This window comes from Coturnix japonica, chromosome Z (assembly GCF_001577835.2).
Source record: "Coturnix japonica isolate 7356 chromosome Z, Coturnix japonica 2.1, whole genome shotgun sequence".
NCBI lineage: Eukaryota > Metazoa > Chordata > Aves > Galliformes > Phasianidae > Coturnix > Coturnix japonica.
In genome coordinates, this window is record NC_029547.1 from 10,369,535 (window position 1) to 10,393,047 (window position 23,513).

Genomic DNA, 23,513 nt, shown 5'->3' on the forward strand with positions numbered 1-23,513 from the left:
TCACATGGTCCTGTTTTGCAGGAGTGATTATTTGTTTAACTTTCTGAGCTTCTGACAGAAACTAGTAGAAAGTGTGTAGAATAAATGTGAAAGACTTACACAAAGATTTTATTTTGGCTGCTTCCTATGTGTAGGTTGTTGTTTTTTTAAATGCTGCCATAAGTAGATATCTGAATTTATCCATTTAAAATGTTTCTGTTGGTTTTAACCATGTTCTGAGAAGGGGCCACTAATGTGATTTTTAGGACAGTTGTTTTTTTAATACGAGATTCCTGGGGAATAATGGAAGGATTTAACATTTTGTTAATCCTTAGATAACTTATACCTGAAAGATGCATCAAACCTGAGGAGATGCTTGATTTCCCTCTCATAAGATTTTTTTAAATTATTTTTTTTATTTTTATTGAAGAGAATAAGAAATAATCAATGTTTTGTTAGTAAACTGAACTTAAGTACATAATAAAAATGTAAAGGATCAGTCATTAATTTCATACAAGTTTTTGAAGATGAGTTTTCATTTGCATTGAAAGTTATGGGAACGAGTTCAGCAGCTCTAAGAAAGTTTTACTCTGAGATTCTGGCTATTCATGATTGATACTTATTCAGTTTTACCTTTCAGAGAGGTACTAAATAATACCCCCAAACTTTTATATGTCTTTCTTGTCCTGCTATAGAATCATAGAATGGCTTGGGATGGGAGAGACCTCAAGGATCATCAGGCTCCAACTGCCCTGTGGCAGACAGGGCCACCAACCTCCACATTTAATACTAGACCAGGCTGCCCAGGGCCCATAATTACTAAAGAAGTTGTGCTTCTGCAATTGGAATGTATTATGAAAGAATGGCCAAAAAACATGAGACAAAAATTTTTATATTGTGATCTGTGAAATGAAATGAGCTCTGAGAGATACTTTTTGAAAGGCATGTTGGTATAAATGAATCAATACCATCAGTCAAGTGCTTCTTTATGTCTTTATTTTCTGTATCAGAAGTTCTCATTTCTGTCACGGTGGTTTCCATTGTTTCATCTTTGATGCTTAAAAAACAGATAAAATTAACATATAACTAACTAACGTGTGCTTCAGAGCTCTTTGCCTTTTCTTCAGTGTTTCTGGTCTTTTATAAGTTACTTGCCAATATGACTAACCTCTGGTAAAGTGAGCGATTTTGTTTTCTAAGCTACTGATGTTCAGTATTTTTAAAAATCAAATTACGTTTGGTAGTGGATTTCTTCATTTTATTCAAATGATCTTTAAAAAATTATTGTGCTCCCTTTCAGATTACCCATTAAATTTTGTTAAATGATTAAGAATTTGAAGTGCATAATACACTGCCTAAGTATCAATTCTACTGTGTTTTACATGAAAGCTGTTATTTTAGGTTGAGTATATAGGGATGGATGTTAACTTGAAAGTAGTAGCTTTGATTCCCATTTTCTTCATGCATTCTTCCCCGTTTCTTCCTTATGCTAAGCCTTTGGTAGATAGTTTTTGCGCTCACTGAATGTTGTTTTTATATATGACTTAATTGTCTTGCAGCTTGCATTGCTGTTTGCCTGTTTAGAATATTGAGCCTGAGTGCCCTAGGATTATGGCCAGTAATTAATATGTAGAAATATGTTGTCAACTTAAAAAAATGAAATCGAAAGTTTGTGAATTTTGAGAAGAAAATGAGAAAATGAAAATATTATCATGAGATGTATTCTTTTATTTTGGAAGGTTTTTTTGTTTTGGTTTGGTTTGGTTTTTTTGTGTGTGTGTTTGAGGACATCTTAGACTGTATTTAGGAGACTAATTGCTTTCCTGCAGTTTCCCACTGTTGTTTTTCGCTTGTTGCTTTGTGTAAAGACTTACTTAAAAATAATTAAAAAAAAATAAATCTATTATAGCCAGTAAGGTTTCTGAATCAGCATTGTCAAAGGTGCACGTGAATTATATTGTGATATATATACATTATATAGATACACTGGAGGAGTGTTAGCTGCTGAAGAATGTTACAATATATTTTTGTAGGAACCTGTTTAATAGGCTTATTTCAACCAATGAAGTGGTGGTTTTAGTGACCTGGTAGCTGTGTCTGCAAAGAAGTGTGTGTGTTGTTTTTTTTTTTTTTTTCCCCCTTGTAATTCTTGACCAACCAAACAATTGAGTGTAGTTTAGGTAAAGCATGTTTAGATTGTGTATGTTTGGTTAACTTGGTTTATTCTCATACCTTAGTTTTACCTAATGTTGGGTTGCAGAACAGTTGAGAAAGTAACAGGAAGGAAGCTTGAAGTTTATGTTGCCTTAGTAGAGGCGGGTGACTGAAACATAGTCTTAAATTTAACTTTAAAATTTCAGTTTGGTTTGGTTTGATACTCAAGGAAAAATGTATTTCAATTTCTATAATTTCTCTAAGAAATGATGATGATACTGTGCATATCCATCTCAGAAGAAGAATCTACTCTACAATTTTAGTTTGTTTCTTTTTCTTTTTCTTTTTTTTTTTTAAAATTCCACAGCATTGTCCTGTTGATAGTAATATCTTTTTTTTGTTGATGATTTGTTGGTTTTTTTGTTTGTTTGTTTTCCCCAGAGTTGAGCAGCTTTTGGTTATAGAAATTTAGTGGAAGGTATACAAAATAACAAGGAGAACAGAGAGTAGTTGTTTCAGCTGTTGAAGAAGCCTGAGAGCTGTAAGATTTCAGACCTTTTTACCCTTTCCTAATCTAGATGTCCTTTTCCTTCCTACTTCTTGCTTTCCTGTATGAGTAACACATTGTGCAATACGTGTGCCATATGCTAATTTCAGCAGTACAAGGTATACAGAGTTTCTGGTTGCAGGAACTGATTGTGAAATTTTTCTTGCCAAGTGAGTAGTAAATTTCTCAAACAACTGATACTTACATGTGAAGTTTTCAATTAAAAAGATCTTAACACAGCAGATGAATCACTGACTCAAGAGGAAGAGAACAGAGAGAAGAACTTATTTTAAGACAGGAAAAAATAGCTTCATGGAGGACAGTTGTAAAACATGAACAGCAGATAATGACTGTTTATAACAGAACTGCAGAATTATCATGGGGGTTGGAAGGAACCTCTAGTTATAATCTAATCCAGCCCTCTGCTAAAGCAGGTTCCCTACAATAGGTTGTACAGAACAGTGCCCAGGCAGGCTTTGAGTATCTCCGGAGAAGGAGCCTCTACAGCCTCTCTGGGCAGCCTGTTCCAGTACTCAGAGTAAAGAATTTTTTCCTTCTGTTCAGATGGAACTTCCTGTGTACTGTTCATGCCCATTGCACCTTGTCCTGTTGTTGGATGCTACCAAAAACATTCTGACCCCATCCCCTGGACACTTGCCTTTTAGGTATTTATAACTCACTGATGAGTTCCTCTCTCAGTCTTCTCTGCCAGGCACCTCCAGGTCTCTTAGCCTTTCCTCAGAAGGGAGTCGTAGATGGTGTACCTCCTAATAACCTCCTAAGTTCTGAGGCCTCTAGTAATCTCTGTAGCCCTCTGCCCTCCCTCACAGAAGATCTCTGTCTTTTTAAATCGGGGGAGCTCAGAAAATAGAACTGCAGGTGTGGTCTCACCAGGGCAAGGTAGTTGAAGGAGCATGTTGAGAAGTCAGAAGGCTGAGGGAGGTGGTCTTTTTAATGCACTCCAGTATGACACCGGCTTTCTTGCATACAGGGGCGCACTGCTGGCTTGTAGCCAACCTGATGTCCATCAGGACACCCAAGTCATACAGTTTGAGATATAAATATACACTGGAATTTCGCAGACATGCTTATTATGTATTTACATGCTTGTGATGTTTTCTTGGTAGACCTAGTAGGTGTGTAACTTTTGTTGCTGTGGCATTTTTTTCAGTAAGTTGATTTAAAATATATTAAAATGCAATCATATGAAGCTATTAAACAAAGGAACTATGATTTTTAAATCTTATGTAGAGTAGGAACCAAGAATCAGAAGAAAGCTAACAACTTTATTGATTTTTATTTATTTATTTATTTATTTATTTATTTTTGTCTTTAGGTATTTCATAATTATGCCTCTTTCCTTATTTTCTAGTTACTTGTTGTAGTTAAAGGCAACCTGGAAATTTCTGTGCCCTTCAGTACTGCACCATGAAAAAGAGAGTCTTGCAAGATATTAGCCGTGAAGGGCAGTCTGTCTCCTCACTTTAACCCCTTGATTGTTAGTAGGTGTAAATTACATATGATTCTTCCTGATTTACTTTTATTCTTTTGTATTGATCTTCAGCTGTCATTCTGCTAGTTTTCTGTTTGGGAAAGACACTGAATACTGAATGGTGTAGTTGAAACCAGATAAGGAAACAATGTGTAGGAGATTTTGCTAATCTGTTTGAAAGCACTGTTAGGTACCCGATATGCTTCCGTGTAAAGACCTGACCATTTCTCATTCCTTCAGTTTTTGTGCTTTAATCATGTTATAATCTATTTGACTTCTTTTCTTTGGTTGCCAAACTGTATTGGTAAATCACTTTACTTTATTCTAGAAACAGTTTGAAATAGGTTGCATGTAAATTATGTATTCACAAGTGCCATCTGTAGGCATAGTTACCATGTTTACGTAATTATTTTAGTTTAGCGGTCATAATTTTAAGTCATAATTTATGAGTTGTGCAGTTTGGCCTCTCAGTTTAATAGTTGCTTGTTTATTAGTTTTTTGTGGGCATATACACTGCTTTTTCAAATTCAGAATTAGGACTTAGTAGTTTACTGTTGTATAAACAACAAGGCCATGTAGTGCCTTATTGAGAGAGCTGTATACTTTTCCCTGCTACACATCCCTTCAGAGACCTCTTCTCAGTTTGATTATCAGTCCCTTCAAAATTGTTTGTTGAATGCTGCCAAATCCTAGTCATTTATGGTAAATAAAAGGTAAAATGGTTAAAAAAAGTTATCCTTTACATGTTGAATATTTGAAATTTTCTGAAATACACTTCTGCCTTTGTTTTTTTTTTGTGTGGTTTTTGGTTTGTTTGGGTTTTTTTTGTATTGTCTGCAGGTCTTTCATACATTCAGTACTTGAAAAAAACTTCTTATGTATCTCTGGCTTAGTTGTTTCTCAGATGCCATAATTTCCACGTGAAAATTTAAATGCCATGGTTTGCATAGCTAATACTGGCTATGTATAGGCAAACAACCCAATGTATGTATATAACTATATATATACATGTACCTTTTATCACTTTTTTCCCCTTAACAATAATGTTTTATCTATTTATTCTCTAGTGAGAATCAGTGTGTACTAATTTTCTTTGATGGTTGTATGCAAGCTTAGCATTTAAAGTAAATAATCTCTTCTAGATTAAAATTTTTAAAAAAATTACTGTTCTTTGTGGACACAGCCTGTTCCTAGCACCCTGTTTGAGGACTTTAACACATGCATGGTGAAGAATTTCTCCCTAATGTTTAATCTAAATCTACCCTCTTTAAATATACAACCATTAGCACTTGATAAAGTCACTTTCCCAGCTTTATTGTAAGCCCCCTTTAAATACTGAAAGTCTCCCCAGAACATTCTCCAGGCTGAACAACCCAAATCCATAGGGAGAGGTACACCATCTCCTCTTGACCTGCTCTGAAAAGTCCATATACTTTTTGTGCAGGGAGCCTCATAGCTGAACACGATGCTCCAGTACAGGAGAGGGAAGTAGAAGGAGTACAGTCACCTCCCTTGACAAGCTTCTTATGCAGTCCAACATGCAGGTGGCTTTCTGGACTGCAAACATATTAGCAGCTAATGTTCAGTTCCTCATCTCCACAGGGCCCTTCTAAACTTAGCATTCTCTAATTTCTTCTCCATGATATTATTCTGATGTGGTTTAACCAGGTAAGCAGCTAAACACCACAGCCATTTGCTCACTTTACCCCCACCCAAAGTGGAATGAGGAGAAAACTGGAAACCAAATAAAACTTATGAGTTAAGATAAAAACTATTCACTAAGAGGAAAATGGAAACAAAAACACAATGATAGCTGCAATGCAGTTGCTTGCCACTTGCTCACTGATGGCTAGCAGCAATATAACAACATCATGGCCTGCCAGCAACTCTGGGTCTGTCCCCCTGTTCCAGTGCAGTCTGGATCAGCCTATGGCAAGTGGTAGAGCTGTTTTGACTTGTGGAGCAGTCAAATCCAGATGTACTGGACGCCCCTGGAAGCGAAGTCACTTTGCAGTGATTTGCGGCTCTGTAGAATTGCCATGGTGACAGCATACCTTCTCCAAATATTTCACTGGTTACTCAAGATTCTGCTGTTGTTCAGACATAAATTTCCATATCTGGAGGTGTCCATTGTTCCAGGTACCTGCCCAAAACATCCCACTCTTCCTCTCACTCATAACTGTCCAAGCTTGGGGAAGATCTCTGAAGGTTATTTGTAAATAATTTGTGTTGCTAGGAAATGTAAAATCTACTTCTTGCCTCACATGTTCTTCAGAAATGGCCCTTTATTGCCCAGATACTTTGACCTTTTTACTTTGAATGCTCTGACAGTAGGAAAAATAAGAAGCTTAATGGTATATGGCAATTTTAAATGATATTTTTTCATATCTGCTAATTTTATTAATTATTATTATTATTATTTTTTTCACCCTTCTTTTTCCTTGGAAAGTCATTGATTATTCAGTTAGTTATTATGTGCTCAGCTTTGTCTGTGTTTCTGCTTTAAAACTAACTGTGCACTGCAAATATATAAACCACTAACTGAACAGCAATTTTTGTTGGGCTCTTCTGGTTCAATGGCATCTAGAACAAGTTTATTAACAGGATTTTGATTTAAAGCTTCGGTATGAAAGATCTTAGTTATGTTAGTGGAAATTGTGAAGGCAACTTTCTCCCATAAAAGAGCAATGCTTTGAGCTTGAAGGCCATATGCTACAATTTGTCTTCTGGTTTTAATCTTAATTTGTGGGGAAAAAAAAAAGGTAGTTCTGCTAAACGCTTTTTAAAGTTGAGCTGTACCCTAGGTGGCTACAGAGACAGCTGTCACTTTGTAGACTAATGCTGTGAATCTTTCCAGTTTCCTCAAATTATCCTCTGATAAGGTGTGTCACTTTCACACAGTGAAAAGTTGCTTTGGAAGAACTGAGCAAGTGACCAAAACATTTTGTTTCCTTTAGTCTTCAGAGGCAAATGCTTTGTTTGAGAATCTTTACGTTCTGTGTTAATAATGGTTACTTCAGCAGATCAAAGGCATTACAGTTTGTGATGCTGGAGAACAATTACCAGAAAAGAGGAGATCTCATGGATTTTTATCTGTACCCAGCAGTGTGGCTCATTGGAAATGATTGAATCTCACTGTAGCTTTTCATTTCTCTTACTGTTCATAATGAAGGTCAGCGCATTCTTGCTTTGATGCCTGCAAATTGTTATTGCATGTTCTCCAAAAGATGAGGAACGGGATGATACTAAAACAGATAAAGCAGATATAGTAGTTAATTTTGATTTGACAGTGAATGATAATGTCATGTAGATGGAATGTTTCTAGTGCACTGTGTACTATTCAAGGTAGTTTATCATTAGTAAAGCTGCAAATGCACTAAATTAAACATAGTGGAAGTTTAAATATTAAACTATCGCAATAATTTAAATGTAGACTGACAGTGTAGTATAGGGCCCATCTGTATTAATTCTTCCTTTCCCGCCTGGAATTACATGAGCAAAGCTTTGTTTGTTGGTGATATGTTCTTCAAAGATGAACATACCTTTTTTGTTTTGATTGAATAACAGTAGTGGTCATTCTTAACAATAACTCCAGTTTGGTTGAGGAAGTAGAAAAGCAGCATTTCCAGTAGATCCTCTTCAACTGATTGCAGGGAGCACTGAATAGCTTTGGAGAATTGAAGTTAAGTGTATTGTTGATTCTCAACAAGATTTGGAGCAATTTGTTGATACTGGTGTTCATTTACTGCATGATGACTTCTATAACTGTACGCACACTTGATGTGTGTTTCTGTGTTAATGCATATTAACCTGTTTTCCATGCGGATTTACTCTTTTTAGAGATTAGTGGCAAACTTTAGGGAACATACTTGCTCTTTTATTGTTGGAAAATAAGAGTATTCTGGAATTGCTGGAAATATTAAGTTACACTGTTATTCCTCAATATTTTATTTATACATTTCATCTTTGGAATAGGGGGTCTCAGATTTTAGAAAATACTTCCTCTCTTTAATCAAGTATGTTGTCTAAGTGGCTGAGCTGTCTCTGGATTTATTTTGTTACAGAGAAAGTCAGGTAGCTATGTGCCATACACGAGAATTACTGCTCAGTGAGATAAAATATGTAGTCCATTCAACTGCATTATTATTTTTTTAATTTTATTTTTATTTTTTTCCAAGTTTCTAGACAGTGTGGTTTTGGAGTCTTTTCTTGAGCAGTTGAAGGTGGCCCCGGAATTCTCTTCCAACCTTAGCAATACCTTGATTTTATTATTATTATTGTTATTATTATTATATATATTTTTTTCTTTAGAAAAATATATACAAACTTGTGGATGTTTGAACACACAAGTAGTTCTTTATTCCTGACTTGTTTTCCGCTGTTCCTCATGTTGTGTACTAAAAAGCTCTGCAGAAAAATCTGCTTGAATGCAGACCACATTTTGGAGGAATAAGATTAAGGCATAAATCATGGACACGGTGGAAAAAAATAAGCATTCAGAGCAGAGAGGACACAGGCTAGGAAACAGTAGGGTTGCCTGTTATTCCTTAAGTCACCTAAAAATGCTTTCCATTTTGAGCTGTGCATAGTCATCTAGAACATAGCTTTTCTATAATATTGCTGTTGCCACTGCTGCCACTTGCACACCACTGTGTGTACATCCACTCTTTAGTCTTCATAAACATTCAGCATCAGTGAATATCTGTGGGTACCATTTTTTTTCTTATGGAGGAATTCAGTGACATATCTTTGATTCATCAGCCCTTCCATGCCAGATGACTTTCTGCCAGACTGCCCCTCTGCTGCCATCTGTCACACAGCAACTACATGTAATGGGATATTGATGGGAAAGTTCAGCCTCTACTGCCATCCCACCATCATCTGCCTCTGACACTGTGAACCAGCATCATAAAATAGGAATTATTACTTTTGGAGCAGTGTATGCTTGGCATCAATTCGTATATGTATAGTACAGTTTTTCAGAGGGGCAGAGGTAGTTTCTTTTTAGTATGAAAAGTCATAGCAAATCTTCTATGCACTTTTATCCTGTTTACCTTCATAGTAGAAGTTATAGAAGTTATGGTAAGAGTCTACAATGTGAAACTTTAATTTTTTTCTAGTTGAAACTAGATTACAGGTAAGCTACATATTTTTATTTATTTGAAGATGTATGAATTAATTTTGTCCAAATCATGAGAAATAAAGGCATTACACAAGCCTTGTCTTCATCAAGACTCTGAAGGATTCTAATATGAATTAATACAAGGAATTATTTTAAAGTGGATTAGTTGAACTGCATTAAGCATAGAGTTTGTTTTCATTCAGAATGAGCAGTTTGAATTCAATTGTTTTTACTTTACTGCAAAATTAAGTTTCATCAAATGAACACTGTTTAAATTTGAAGAAAATTTCCAGACTAGCTTGAGGTAGTTGAATCTCTTTTATGAACAAAGAAATAAATCAGATTTGGGTTTTCAGGAATTTTTGTGGATAAGGAGATTTTCTTCATAATAGTGTTCACTTGTATTACACTTGTCGGGAACTTCTTGAATCCTTCCGAAGACTGACAAAGACCGTACCCTAATATAATAATATTCCTACCTGCTGAGAGATAGTTTGTTACTACCTAGCTCGAGGTGTTCCTGGTGAGCTGGTAATCATCTGCTGGGTTTAACAGCAACTTCAAAACAATATATCCAGTGCAGGTGTCAGGGCTCGCTAATAACTTCAGAGTCTGCGTGCTTTCCAGCTGTAGACCTCATTCGTTTTCCCTTGGTATGTCTTTGAGTTCACTCAGCTCCAAAAGTTTAGGTAACCATAGTGTTTACTGTACAAGAAGCTTTTAGTAACTAGACTGTCTGCACAGCTGGAAGAAAAAGATATCTTGGCCAATGATATTGTTTTATATGCTTGCTGACAATCTATTTATAATATTGGTAGGAATGGCTATCTGGAGGGTTCTGGGGTTTGTTTGTTTGTTTGTTTTGCTTTTCTTATTAGAGAGGAAAAATCAACAACAGAATGCCCTGACACTAACCAGCTTTTTGTTATCATTAAGTCATGGAGCTTTACATTTTTAGGCTTGCTAAATTGTATAGCATGTGCCAAAAAATGTTTATGTAATATTCAACTTTACAATAAGAACACCAGAGATAATTATTGCTATGAAATTTCATATAGTTGTGGAATCATTGGATTGATTGGAAAAGACCTTCAAGATCATCCAGTCCAACCATCCCCAATCACCATGTTTTCCCACTAAACCATGTACATCTAACCACCTCCCTTGGGCTGTGTGTTTTACTCCTGACCACTCTTTTGGAGAAAGAAAATTTCTGGTATCCAGCCTGAACTTTACCTGATGCAACTTGAGGCTATCCCCACTAGTCCTATTGCTAATTACATGGGACAAGAGTCCAAGCTCACCCTTGTCATAATGTCCTTTCACGTAGTTGTAGAGAATGATCAAGACCCCCCCCTGAGCTTCATCCAGACTGAACAATCCCAGTTCCTTCAACCACTCCCTGTAAGCCCTGTGCTCCAGACCCCTCACCAACTTTGTTGCACTTCTCTGAACGTGCTCCAGGGCCTCAATGTCTTCCTTGCAGTGAGAGGCCCAGAGCTGAAAACAGTACTTGAGGTGTGGCCTCAACACAGCTAAGTACGGGGGATGGTCGCCTCCCTGCTTCTGCTGGCTGCACTACTTATTTTATAAGCTGGGATGCCATTGACCTTGGCCACCTGGGCACACTGCTGTCTCATGTATAGCCAGGCATTGACCAAAACCCCCAGGTCCATTTTTTCTGCACTGTCTTCTGGTAACTCTGCCTCAAAACTTTAGCATTGCCTGGGGTTGTTGCGGCTGAATTACAGTACCCAGCACATGTTTGAAGTCTTAACACATTTATCTTATTTATTATACAGTAACATTGCACTTATTTTTTTCAGAAGGTTACTTTTGCTCTCATGTTCACTTTTTCAAAGCAGTGTGCTTTTGCAATATGTTAGTAATTTTTGAAAGTCTTGGTCCATTTCAGTTATATTTTTACAAGGGGTGGAAGTTTCAAAGATGGTGAAAGTAACTAACACACCACTTCAAAAATAAGCATCATCCTACTACCCCCAGTGTTGTAGAATGTCTATCATAGACCCGTATGGAGCTTAAGAGGAAGAATAGATAACAGGATGAGTACTGGGGTAAAGGTAATAACATATTAAAGGTCAGTATTAATTCCAGGATGAAAAACAGCGAGTTACTTTTCAAATGTACTACACTAAGTATGTTTATAAATATTTTTCTGTTGATATTGTGGTTGTCTAAAGACTGTTGTAGTTGTACAGCTGTTTTCTTAGTGTGTAAAAAGCTTATAGGTATTTTGTTTTCTAAATCTGAGAAAGAGGGGAAAAATAGACAGACTACAAGACCTGTGCAAAACTAACTGCTGCCTCAGCTGGCTTATTGCTCCCTAGCATTGTTTAGTAAAGTCTTTGAATCATCTGAGGTAATTCAAGGACAGAAATTTAAGAATAGAAGTTAGAAATAAAACTCCATAATTAAATTGGCTTTGATCGCTTAGTTGTCAGCCATACGTGGTTGAAGATCCAGCCTAATTAAAGGAAGTCTGTAAAATATAAATGAACTAAGAACACAGTATTTTTTAGAAAAGTGCAGCATTATGGCCAGCTAACAAATAAGATACTCAGGAAAAGACTGAAAAAACAAGTTATTACTGGGGTGTCTCTGAAAGTAATGCCTCCTGTTTTATGATGTTGGTCCACGACATCAGGGACAGGTGTTGGTGTTATGGAAGCAGAAGCTGAACCTTTCTACCAGGATTTCATTAAATTTTGTTGCTGTGTGTTTATGGAGATTGAATGGTCCATGTTAACAGAGTGAGGCGACGGGTAGTACATTTCAGAAGTGTTGACAGCAGCTGTTGGTCACCTCTGCTGGGGCAGATTTTTACAAGCACAGCATGCAGGTTCTTGTTCAGCAGTGGTGAAAATGCAGATAAATGCATTGACTATGTTGAAAACGAATGTTTTATAGGTGAGAATTTGCTCTAACGAATGGTGATATTATGCTCTTTGTATCTGTTGTTGTTTCTGTGGAAATAAATAGGAGGCATTACTTTTGCGGCAACTGAAGTACTTCTTCTCTCATACCTCTGTCACTAGTATTTCTGTAATGAAGATGTGTTCTCTAGCCTAAGGTAGACTCCCTTGGATAGTGCTGACTTACAGAACCATTTTAATGTATCTTACACACACATTTACACACATCTATGAACTGTATCTAATATCAGCTGTTGCCTATGTTCTGAGCAAGCAAAAGTGCTGTGCTCACTTAAGAAAGTACAATTGTAGTTGTACTTTATTAGTTGCAATAAAAACTGCATGAGGAATATGCAGTGTAGATGGAAAATAAAATGTATGAGCTACTGAAGCGTTTTGAGATCTTCCCTTTGCAAATTTCTCAGCTATGCTTAATATCATGAGTGCTTCCTAGTAAAGATGGTATTTATTTTCTACATCTTAATTCTGTATTTGCTTCTGAGGGACAAAAATAGTAGCTCCCAGTGATGTCTGAATCTTCCACATGGAGGGGCTCTTGAGGAGGATATTCACAGAGTTTAAAAAGACATCAGAGGACCAGTACTAAACTCCTTAAATAAATGGACTCTTCCTTAAAGAAGTTTTAGCTGCATCGTTTCGCAGAACTGGTGAATATAACTGACCTATTTCATGTCTAATAGCTCTTAAATTAATTGCACCTGGAAAAAAAAAAAAAAAAGTGCACATTTATTTATTTACTTATTTATTTACGAACAGTTTAGCTTTTCAAGCTAAATCAATTTTTGGGTTTAGGTGTGGATTATCAGTGAGACTCTATCTGGAATGAGTCCTCCTATGTGGAGGAATCAGTAGCATCTTGTTTTGGATCCAGGCACGAGATTTTGTTCCATTCACTTAGATTTTTAATTCTCATGTTTTAAGATAGCAGCTGATCTTCCTAACAGTAGCTGGTCTTCAAAAAGGCTTATCTTGCCTCACTTCTCTAATGAAATAGCAGGAAATACACTTTCCTGTGGAGCTACATTCTTTGTCATTTAGCTTGATCAGTGCACTCAACATTTTCCGTGGAAATCAATACTTGCAGAACTTTTATTTTCTTCTTTTGCTGCTATAGGCTTCACATGTTGATCATCACAACACTTCACACTTCATAAATACAATTTGGTTTTTTTTTTCTACAATTTTTTGAGATGTCATCTTGCCAAACGAATGGGCTTTTAATTAGTTTTTAAATTTTAATATATGAAGGACTTGATATCTGCTCCTTTTTAAGTGTTCTTAGTTTGAACAAGTCCGAATTAAATATTTGAGATGTTGCTCTTAGGTGTAGAATGCATTATATGTGTGTGGGTTTTGTTTTTTTTTTTAATATTTATGTAAATTAAAACAAATGAATGGGAAAAGTTTCCTGTGTGTAAAAGGAAATGGCTTTAACAGAAAAGGTCCTAATGCTGTTGGGGACTTGCTCCTTCTTTTCAGCAAACTGTTCTACTGTATTTTTACTCTTTTTAATTGCAAGGTAGTAAAGAATGGCCAACATTTCCTATTACATTTACATGAATTTAAATAAACATAGTGTAGATCATGGATGCTGCAGGCTACCTGCAGATTTTGTTCTCTGCTCATGACTTTGTCTGGTTTTTGTTGTTGTTTGATTGATTATGTTAATTCCATTTCCCTCCCATGTCAGGAAGGGTGGTTATAGATGTAAAGGACAATCAAGTCTTATGTTTGTTTACCCTGGTAAAAAACAAACAAACAAAAGAAAACCTGTATGTATGCTCTCACTCTAAGGATTCTGTTCTGAAATCCGGAGATGTTTTGTAGAGCAGATGCTTTCACCATCTTTACTGGTGTTTCTTGTCATGTACAGCGGTGTTATTGGAGCTTGTAGCACTTGGTTTGCACAGGCATCAGAGTAAAGGATGATGGTTGTAGTCACAGAGGAAGAAGCTGACTGCTGTAATGCTTTTCCTGAAAGTAGTGCTATGTCCAGAAGGAACCTACATTTGGCTCAGTACACTACATGTCCCTACAGCTGTTCTCATAGTAGTTATTTGTAGTGATTGGAACAGCAGTCACTGGAATTGTTTTAGGAAGACACGGTGGATGATATTGGAAAGATTTTGGAAATGATATTGGATAGATATTCGACATTTTCTGTCTTAAACTCTTTAATCTTTCACTTGGTTTATCAGTGTCCGTCACATTCCACTGTTTTTTTGGATCAAACACAGATTTCACTAAAGCACTGAATTTCATCTGATTCTGTGTTTCTGGGATTTCTATATCAGTATTTTCAAACTTATTTTCCCCTCCTCCCTTTTTTTCCCTTTCTGTATCACAAAATAGTGATAATAGTGATAATAGCACAGTATAATGCTAGAATTTCCTGACGGTGTGTTTTCATGGGCTTTTAAAAGAAGATTTTCTAATTTCTGACCTTCCAACAACTTCTTCCTTCCATCTGTTATGTGCTCATTCCCATTGGATTGTTAGATTCATTCGAGGCAGCTTTAAAATTCCTTGCATTAATGTTTTAACCTTAAGATAGATCTGTCAGTGATTGATTACTGTTCACATCTGATGCTGACTTTCCAAGGATGGATTTAGTGCTAAGATCCTAAACTCCTTCGTTAGTATGAAGCATTGATCAGGAAAGCATTTAGACTGGGAAACACACAGCAGACTTGGTGTAGTTGTATTAAACTGTAGCTGTGGTTTGGAAGCCAGAAGCCTGCCCTCCTGTGGGTATGCATTGTTATTTATTCTGACACAGTGTCTTGTGTGAATGAGAACAAGATCGGCTCATTCATGATCCTTTTGACTTGCTTCTAAAGTGATTTTTTTTTCCTTAGGCACTACTACCTTGCAGATTGATAGCTGGAAGAGATTCATATAAATGTTATATCTGAAGAGAAAAGCAATTTATTGCCAAATGTGAAAGTCTAAACTGTTTATGGTTTATTACATGTTTGATGATTTTTAGAAGAAAAACTTCACTGCTCATTTAAATTAAAGATAGCTGATGCATGAGTTGTGCTGGTTTACTTTGAGGTGCAGTTGCAGACATCAGCTTTAATCATGGTGCTGTTGTTATGCCAATATTATTCAGCTCCACATGTAAGGAATGAAAACTGCTTTTTAGTTTGAGTGAAAATATTTAAAATATTTGATAATTGCAACTAATTGAAATATAATGTATTTTAAATATTCTGTTTTGTGGAATGTTAAAAAAAAAATAGAGAAGTATTACCATAGCCCTTCTTGGAATTTAATTGTAATTCACTTAATATTATCTTTAATCTTCTCAGGAACATATTAGGTCAGTCACATATAAGTATCTTGTTGGTTTGATTTTTAAATTCAGAGATTTAAAAGTTAAAGAAAACTCTACAGTATGGGGAATTGAATGTTTAAACTTATTAACATGTGTGTTTAATTTCTAAATACTGAGTTTGGTTACTAAGCTGACAGTACATACTGACTTATCACTGGACATGTGTGTTACTGTGTAAAATCCAGTTCTCCTTTATGTTGTTTTTCACTGCTGTCATGCATGAACTTAGTTAAGCCCTGAAAAAAAAACAAACACACCACTTAGTTTTGTTAAGGGAGGCCAGAACATGTTTGTTTCCTCTTTTTTTTTTTTTTTTTTTTTTTTTTTTTTTTTTTTTCCCCCCCTGCTTTCTTTCATGCTTTTTCTTCCTGTTCTCACCCCTCCACCCCCCCTTCAGTGAGGTGTAGTCAGTACTGAAGGCAGTCAGTATTTTCTATTTATGAACTGTTCTATCAGCCAGGTGTTGTCTATCTTGTTCACTTGACTATCTTGACTTCACTTTTTTGCTATGTCTTATGATTATGTCTTTTCCTATATTACTCTTAATATATGCTGCCCTTTCACTGATTTCCCTCACTAAGGGGTCCTTGTATCAGTTCCTTTGTATTCTGCAGTTTTTTCCTGCCTGGAATAAGTTTTACGTATACTCCGTTTCCTGGAGAAATCAAGAACAATTAAGTATATTCTGAATATGCAGGGTGTACTTTACATATATGTAAATATGTGCACTTCTCTGAACTGCTATGCTCCCATTCATTGTTTAGAAGCTATACAATGCAGCAATTCATTAATTTCCATAACTCAGACAATTCAGTTTGTTTTTTTCCAATCTGGAGATAGAAATTCTGTACTTCCAGTAGTAGGTACTCTGCAAAGGTGATCATGTAAAATACCATCTAAACATTAAGTTTTGATTCTTTGTGGCTGATAGTAATTTGCTACAATTTATTACTTTTCATTCGTATTGTTCAGGAATGGACGAAACAACAATACAACCTTGTCCATCTATCAACCCATTAATGCTGTTCTGGTTGCTTGAAGGCAAGAGTCTGTTCTTGTGTTATCAGTTTTTCTACCCTAACTGACTGATATTTTAAATTCCCTTAAATGAGTGATTTTACCAATATTCCTCATCTGACATCAAATTTTCACTGGACCCCAGTCTCCAGTTCTGGAACTGAGTCATATGTTTAAGATTGAATTCTGCACTAAACATAATAAATGCAAACTCTGGACTCAGATATTCCCATATAGTTTCTTCGTGTTATGTTTGTAGTTTAAAAAATGCCATTAGTCTTTTTTTTTTTTTTTTTTTTTTTTTGGTCTTTTTTTTCTGCTCTCATCTGTTACTCACATCATCGTACTTACAGGAACATAGTGCTGTAAGAGTCTTCTTGAATCACTGTGCTTAGTTGCTTGCTGATGCAGGCAACCACATCCCATCCCTTCTCTAACATCTGCATGATCCATCTCAAATTAAAGGTGTTGATTAAGTCTATTGCTTCTCTAAGGAGAAGGCTGTTTCAGAAAGTGGTTGCTCTGCTGGTGAGGAGCTCTGTTCTGGTAACCTTCTTGCTTGTATTCATGCTTCTGTTTATTATTATATCAGCATATGTTTTGAGCACTCCTCCTCTTCAACCGCATTTATCTGCTGTACATAGAAAGAAAACACACTCCCTCTTAATCTTTGTTTTGTTAGCTAAACAGACGAGACCTTCTACACTTCTTTGTAAAGTTTCCTCCTCCGCTGACCATCTAAGCCTGTTACAGTCTTAGATCTGAACTTTAGCAGTTCTCATTTCAAGTTGTGTAGCCGTGGAGAAAGTTTCTAATTTACTTGTCTGGATGAATTCTTCGCACTTGAATATCTATATAATTTAATTACTGTGGCAGTAGTGCCAGGGAAGAACTCTTAACTAATAGTGGCTGCCTCTGATGTTTAAATCTTACCCAGACAATCAGGAAGCATAAGTGATAACATTTTTTGGTGTTATTTTTCCTTGCTTAAGTGTTTCTGACCAGATTTCCAGTAATACTGACATGGCTAAATACTGAAAGTAATAGTAGCCCTTGTGGTTTTGCTGTTGCAGACTCATCATGGGACAAGTAAAGTTGCAGTTTTGTTCTTTAAAGAAGATTTTATTTATGGAACTAAGAAACCACTGAAATTCTGCATATGTTGGTGTTAGTTTCAGGTGAATAAGGTTAATAAGTATTTGAAACTACACTGGGTATGTGAAGGCTGTTTCCTCCTAGTTAAAAGCAAACCAAAATAACCTAACAGTGTATCTGTCTGCAGCGATTTCTTTAGCTAGATTTCACACCTCTAATAAACTGTATTTTTAATAAACAAATGTAATTTATTGGTAATAATGCGATTGTGACAGGTGTTGCAGAGGAAGTCAAAACTCTTTAACCTCGTTGGCATTATTTTGAAATAATTCAGTTATGTGTAGGTGGGGAAGCTGAGAAGTTAACTTCCGTGGTTCATGACAACTTTACATCATGCAGTTTTCTTATCTCACTTGAAATCTATATATATTTGTTAGGAAGACTGTCCTATGTTTTGCTGTTGGTGTGACATAAAAAGAGAGTAATTTCAGCATCAACAGTAGACAACATCTGCTTATGAGGAAGTCTTTCTGTTTAAGAAACTGTCAACACAGGTGACTGTCCATAGTAGATAGACATATTTATATCAAGTTCCTTTCCTTTAATTTATTTTGTCTGTCTTTAAACACCATCATGTTCAATTTTTGTCATTTCATTGATGTTATAATAGTAAATTGTAGTGTGTAATCTTTGTAAGTTTTGTAGTCTTGCAACAAGCCTTTCTTTTTTGTGGATTGGAGATACAGTTGCTAGCAGTAGTTTTGTCACAGGGATTTTCAGAATAGCTTTGAAGTAGATCTTTGAAAATACTCTTAAGATTTTGTATATTTCATGTTTTTTTCCTTCATTTTTAAGTCTATATTTTATGTTTGCTTTTATTTTTGGTAGCCACCCTGTCTATGAAAAATACTTTTCTTTTCCAAAATTGAGAAGTGAATGTAACAACTCATCACTTAAGCTGGTTATGGATTATGTGTTCTCCACATCAGTAAAATGCAATGGGAGTTTTGCTACCAATTTTCTTTCTAAATAAGATGTAAAATTAGTAGCTGTTTATAATTTTGTATTTCTAACAATCAGATATTAACTATTGGTACTGTGAAACCTAAGAAAATATTTTGTTTGCCTTATTTTGCTGTGTTTTTGCTGAAGGGCTTTGCTTTTGACACCAGACTTTTGGCTGGTTTATGCCATTTAATATTTAAATTAACATTGTTCTACCTACTCTTGACAAAATTTACTTAGTATGCAACTGAGATTATTGCCTACGTTTCACTTATAAATATAAGTAAACCTAATGTAATTTGCTTTTTTTTAATTTTTCTTTTTCATTTTTTTCAGTGCTTGGGAGATGGGAAGTAATGATAGCTGGCACCTGAACTAAAATATCTGTGTAGGCACTACCATCCCAGAACTTCAGGATGAATGGGGATATGCCTCATGTTCCCATCACTACTCTTGCAGGGATTGCTAGTCTTACAGATCGTAAGTACTCTTGGTTTTTTGGGGGCTTTTTTTTTTTTTTTTTTACCACTTTCATGAATATTTGTATTTTCAAACTACTAAAAATTTTAAAAGCCACTTGAAACATAACAATGAAGACTGAAGTAAACCTGGCACTTAAAATAATTCAGAATTAAATTAATCCATCAGAAGCAGATATGGGTACCCTACAGATAAAGAAAAAAAAATCATAGAAGACATGATTAAATCATACATTTAGTGAAAGAGAATTGTGAAACATGCTGTGCGTTTGAAATATATTTACTCAATTTTGAGTTGCTCTAATATTTAAATGCAAAGGGCTGCTAATGAAAATAAGCAGCTTGACCTATGAGGCCTCTTTCTTGATTGTTTAGCATGTAAGGGAAATGAATTATTATCATACTGTTAAAATTTGAAAAAACTCTCTAAGAGCAGCTAAAGTTGTATACACCAAAATTGAGTTTAATTTCCTACCTTAATTACAGACAAAGAATGAAAAACACAAACCAAAACTGGTGTATTTGAGAGGAAAAAAAAAAATCTTGAAATGTTTTTTTGTGTTCTTCTATTCTAAGATGTGAAATTGGAAGATGCTATTTATATATATGTATGTATGTATGTTTGTGCGTGCCTAACAGTGGATCATAAGGCTGCAAATCATGAGTTTCTGAATTTTCTAGCGTTAAATATTTACAGACAAGATTCTAAGGAAAGTCAGTGTAGGTAACTGGTAGAAGTCACTGGTCAAACTCCCTCACACAAGTGGTTTTGAAACACTGAACTAGTTCAGATGGCATTAGACACTGTGCTTTGCTTAGGTGTGCTTATGCTTTTTATCTGTAATTTTCATGTAAAGTTTAGAGACTTGGGAGAAGGTAAAAAAAAAAAAAAGACTTATGACTACAACTTCCCCCCTTCTCTCCCTTTTTTTTCCCCCTTGTATGGAAAAAAGGAGTTGGAATGGACAAGGCACGTTGTCCTAAAAAAACATGGGGAACATTTATCTTCTCTTGAGAAGATAACTGGTATGGAAATTAATACAACAGAAGAATAAACTGAGAATGTAATTAATGGCTCTATATTTTAAATGTATTGGTCAGAGTTGTTTTGTTTCTTAATCATATAAGGGAGTAATATTTGTGTGATTGTGTTCTGTCAAATTTTTCTGAACTTCTTTCATTCCCCTGATAACAGTTTTGAACCAGCTGCCTCTTCCATCACCTTTACCTGCTACAACAACAAAAAGCCTACTCTTCAATGGACGAATAGCTGAAGAAGTGAACTGCCTTCTGGCTTGCAGGGATGAAAATCTGGTTTCACAGCTCATCCACAGTCTCAATCAGGTGTCAACAGATCACATGTATGTATTTCATACTTCACACTGTCCTTGTTCCTTGAGATTAAAATGAACTAAGGTTGAAAGGCATGTGAGAATCTGAACATTGGAATTTGGAAGTTTTTTATTAGGTTTGTTTAGCAGACTACCACTGTGTAAGACTCAACTTTTTCATGTAGCTCTGAAGTATAACTTCATTCTTTATTTGTTGTTTACTTTTTCTTTTTGATCTACAACTTGTTCCATAATGCTAGTTATGAGTTCAAACTTAATGTTTTGAGTGCTCTTGACTTATTTATGTTCCAGTTTGCTGAATAATGTATAATATATAAATTATATAACTGATATTACCCAAAGAAGAGCTTTGGTGTGACCCTGTAAAACTCATGACGGTTCTGATTTAGTTATGAAACTCTGATATTAAAAGAATCAGCAAATGTCTACTTTTAGATTATGAATATTTTGTTTCTTTTTGCAGTATGTCCTTTTAATTGCTTTGTGCTGACAGCATTGTTTTTTCCTACATATTCCAATATGTTATCTTGGTCAAATGGAAGTAGCCATTAAAAGTCTTTAAAACAAACAAAGAATAAAAGCACAGATGTATTTACAAAAAATCTATTACATTTTCAATAGCATATCAATTGCCTCTGAACTATTTTCTCTTTTTAAAATAAAATATAAAACCTTACTGTCACTCTTAGGCTAGTTACTTGATGTTATCCAAAGTATTCTTCATCAGTGGAGAAGATCAGTGTATGAAAGTGGGCATAAGATACTTTCATAAGCATTTGAAGCTGGCAACCATGGATATTTGTGCTTAAGAACTGAAACTAATTTTGAGGAATTGTAGGGATCTTTTACGAAGAGATAAAATAATTACTAATTAATAGTTAATAATAATTAAGATGAGGAAGGGACAATGCTCTGCAGACTTGTTTTCTTTTTTTTTTATTCTAGCAGTCTGATTTTTTTCTCTCATTTTGGCCATTTAAATTCTTTTTTAATCTGACCATCGTTTCTCAGAATTTGATAATACATTTCATTCTTTATCTGCTTTCTTCCACAATCACAGAGAATTGAAAGATAACCTTGGCAGCGATGATCCAGAGGGAGATACACCAGTTTTGCTGCAAGCTATCCTGGCAAGGAATCCTAATGTTTTCAGGGAGAAAAGCATGCAAAACAGATATGGGGTACAAAGTGGTAAGATTTTTCTATTATTTACCGATTGTATATATGTTGTATATATTTAAGGGTTTAATACTAAGAACAAACATGTCTGGACTACTCCTGTGGTATCTATGCCTTATTTTGTGTTTGATAATGATAGTGAGTTTTATATCTTGACATCTTCTAAAAGTGATTATATTTGTGTAAGCAGTGAAGTGACTACCTGGAATTTTGGGAAATAATATTTTACTTCCCTACTGAAACATCTGTTTGAAACAGATGGACAAAGTGTGACATCATTTTCAGTGGGAAAAGGCAATCTCTTATCTTGGTATATGTGAGTCTTTAAGCTAATTTTAGGCAACTTTTGTTAGTCTTATTAACTATTAATATATATCCCATTCAGATATCCAGGGTGAAAGGGCTTGGATATGGTTTTATCAGGGCAGGAAAGCTTTGCTTTTCTTCTGTTGTGTGGGCAGATTTTGTAATCTCTGTAGTCAATATTTGTAGAACAATTTGGTAGAGATCTTACAGAATGCGTTTTTTTCAGCTTGAAGAATTATTTTTTTTTTTTCCTAGTATTTCAAGCTCATCTCTTTTGATTTCTTTACTGTCTTCCTTCTGAATATTGTCTTTCTACCTTCTGTTGAATCCCGTGTTCAGAAAAGTCAGTGCTAGGTGCTGTGACTCAGTATTTGTAGTGCACACAATTGAGAAGGAATAAACAAAGGGGACCCTCTTGCCTCTGGATTACCTTCAGACTTGGGGTGGGCCTCAGCTCTTGGTTCACTTTGGTCGGATTTATCGTGACCAAATAGCATGACTTGCTAATATTCTTACAGGACAAATTCAGCATTCTAGTTTTGGTCCAGTGTGTTTCAGCTTAATTGGTGACTATAATTTTTTTTAATGTATCTTTGCCTGATCACTGTCACAGAATCAAAGAATGGTTCTGTTTAGGAGGGACCTTTAAAGAAATCTGATTCTGAAGTCCCAGCCATGGCTATGCTTGCCCTGACTTAGTGATCGTGTGGTCTAGTGTTCAACCTGGACTTTAGCACATCCAGGGATGCAGTGTCCACTGCTTCTCTTGGCAGCCTGCTCCAGAACCTCACCACCCTCACAGTTCAAACAGTTTGACCAAAAGAAAAAAATAATGAATTATAACTACCTGATAAATAATATGTCTTTGCTAGTGTCTGCAGCACATGAACAGGGCACTGAGGGGGCTTCCTCCAATAGAAAGTCACTGTACAGGAAACACCCAGGGAATGTTTTGCACATTCCTCCCTGTGGTTTGTACCTGTGGACAGGAGTTTATTTCTCACTTGCCTCTGTGAGAGGCAGCCAGTGTTCATTTAAGCAAGTTTCACAGGAGCTGAGGCATTCTCTGCTGTTACTGGGGATAATGAAATAACATTTCTAGTAAAGTATGCAAACATCTGATTTCTTTTCAGCGCAACTAGGGATGTTCACTCCTGATCTAGGCTTGTTTAAATGTGTTAATTTGATTGGAACGCAGCACTTCACACGTACTGGGGTGGTGGTAATGGCTGCATTCCTGAAGGGTTATCATGTTGTGGTAATTGAAATCAGTGATAGTAGGTTGGATGGACAGTCAAAACCAGACTTTGTGCAACCAGATCTAACTGTGGGTGTCCTTGTTTATTGCCTGGGAGTTGGATTAAACCTTCAAGGGTCCCTTCCAACTCTAAGGATTCTATGTTTCTGTGACAGTACTTAAATTATTGATGACTCCAGGCACTCCAGACTAGATAGAATCTAAGCATTCTATCAAATCTTCAGTTTGAACTAT

General features: G+C 35.7%; 1 protein-coding gene across 6 annotated transcripts in view; it reads left to right on the plus strand.

The window, feature by feature from the left end:
• The window catches only part of NIPBL (NIPBL cohesin loading factor), a 135,317-nt gene that overhangs the window by 31,391 nt on the left and 80,413 nt on the right, over window positions 1–23,513 (plus strand). For all 6 annotated transcript variants that reach the window (XM_015848466.2, XM_015848465.2, XM_015848469.2 and 3 more), the window contains exons 2-4: window positions 19,042–19,185; window positions 20,380–20,545; window positions 21,597–21,727. In XM_015848466.2, coding sequence (XP_015703952.1) covers window positions 19,122–19,185; window positions 20,380–20,545; window positions 21,597–21,727 — 361 coding nt within the window. In that variant the 5' untranslated portion in view covers window positions 19,042–19,121. The remainder of the gene's footprint in view (window positions 1–19,041; window positions 19,186–20,379; window positions 20,546–21,596; window positions 21,728–23,513) is intronic.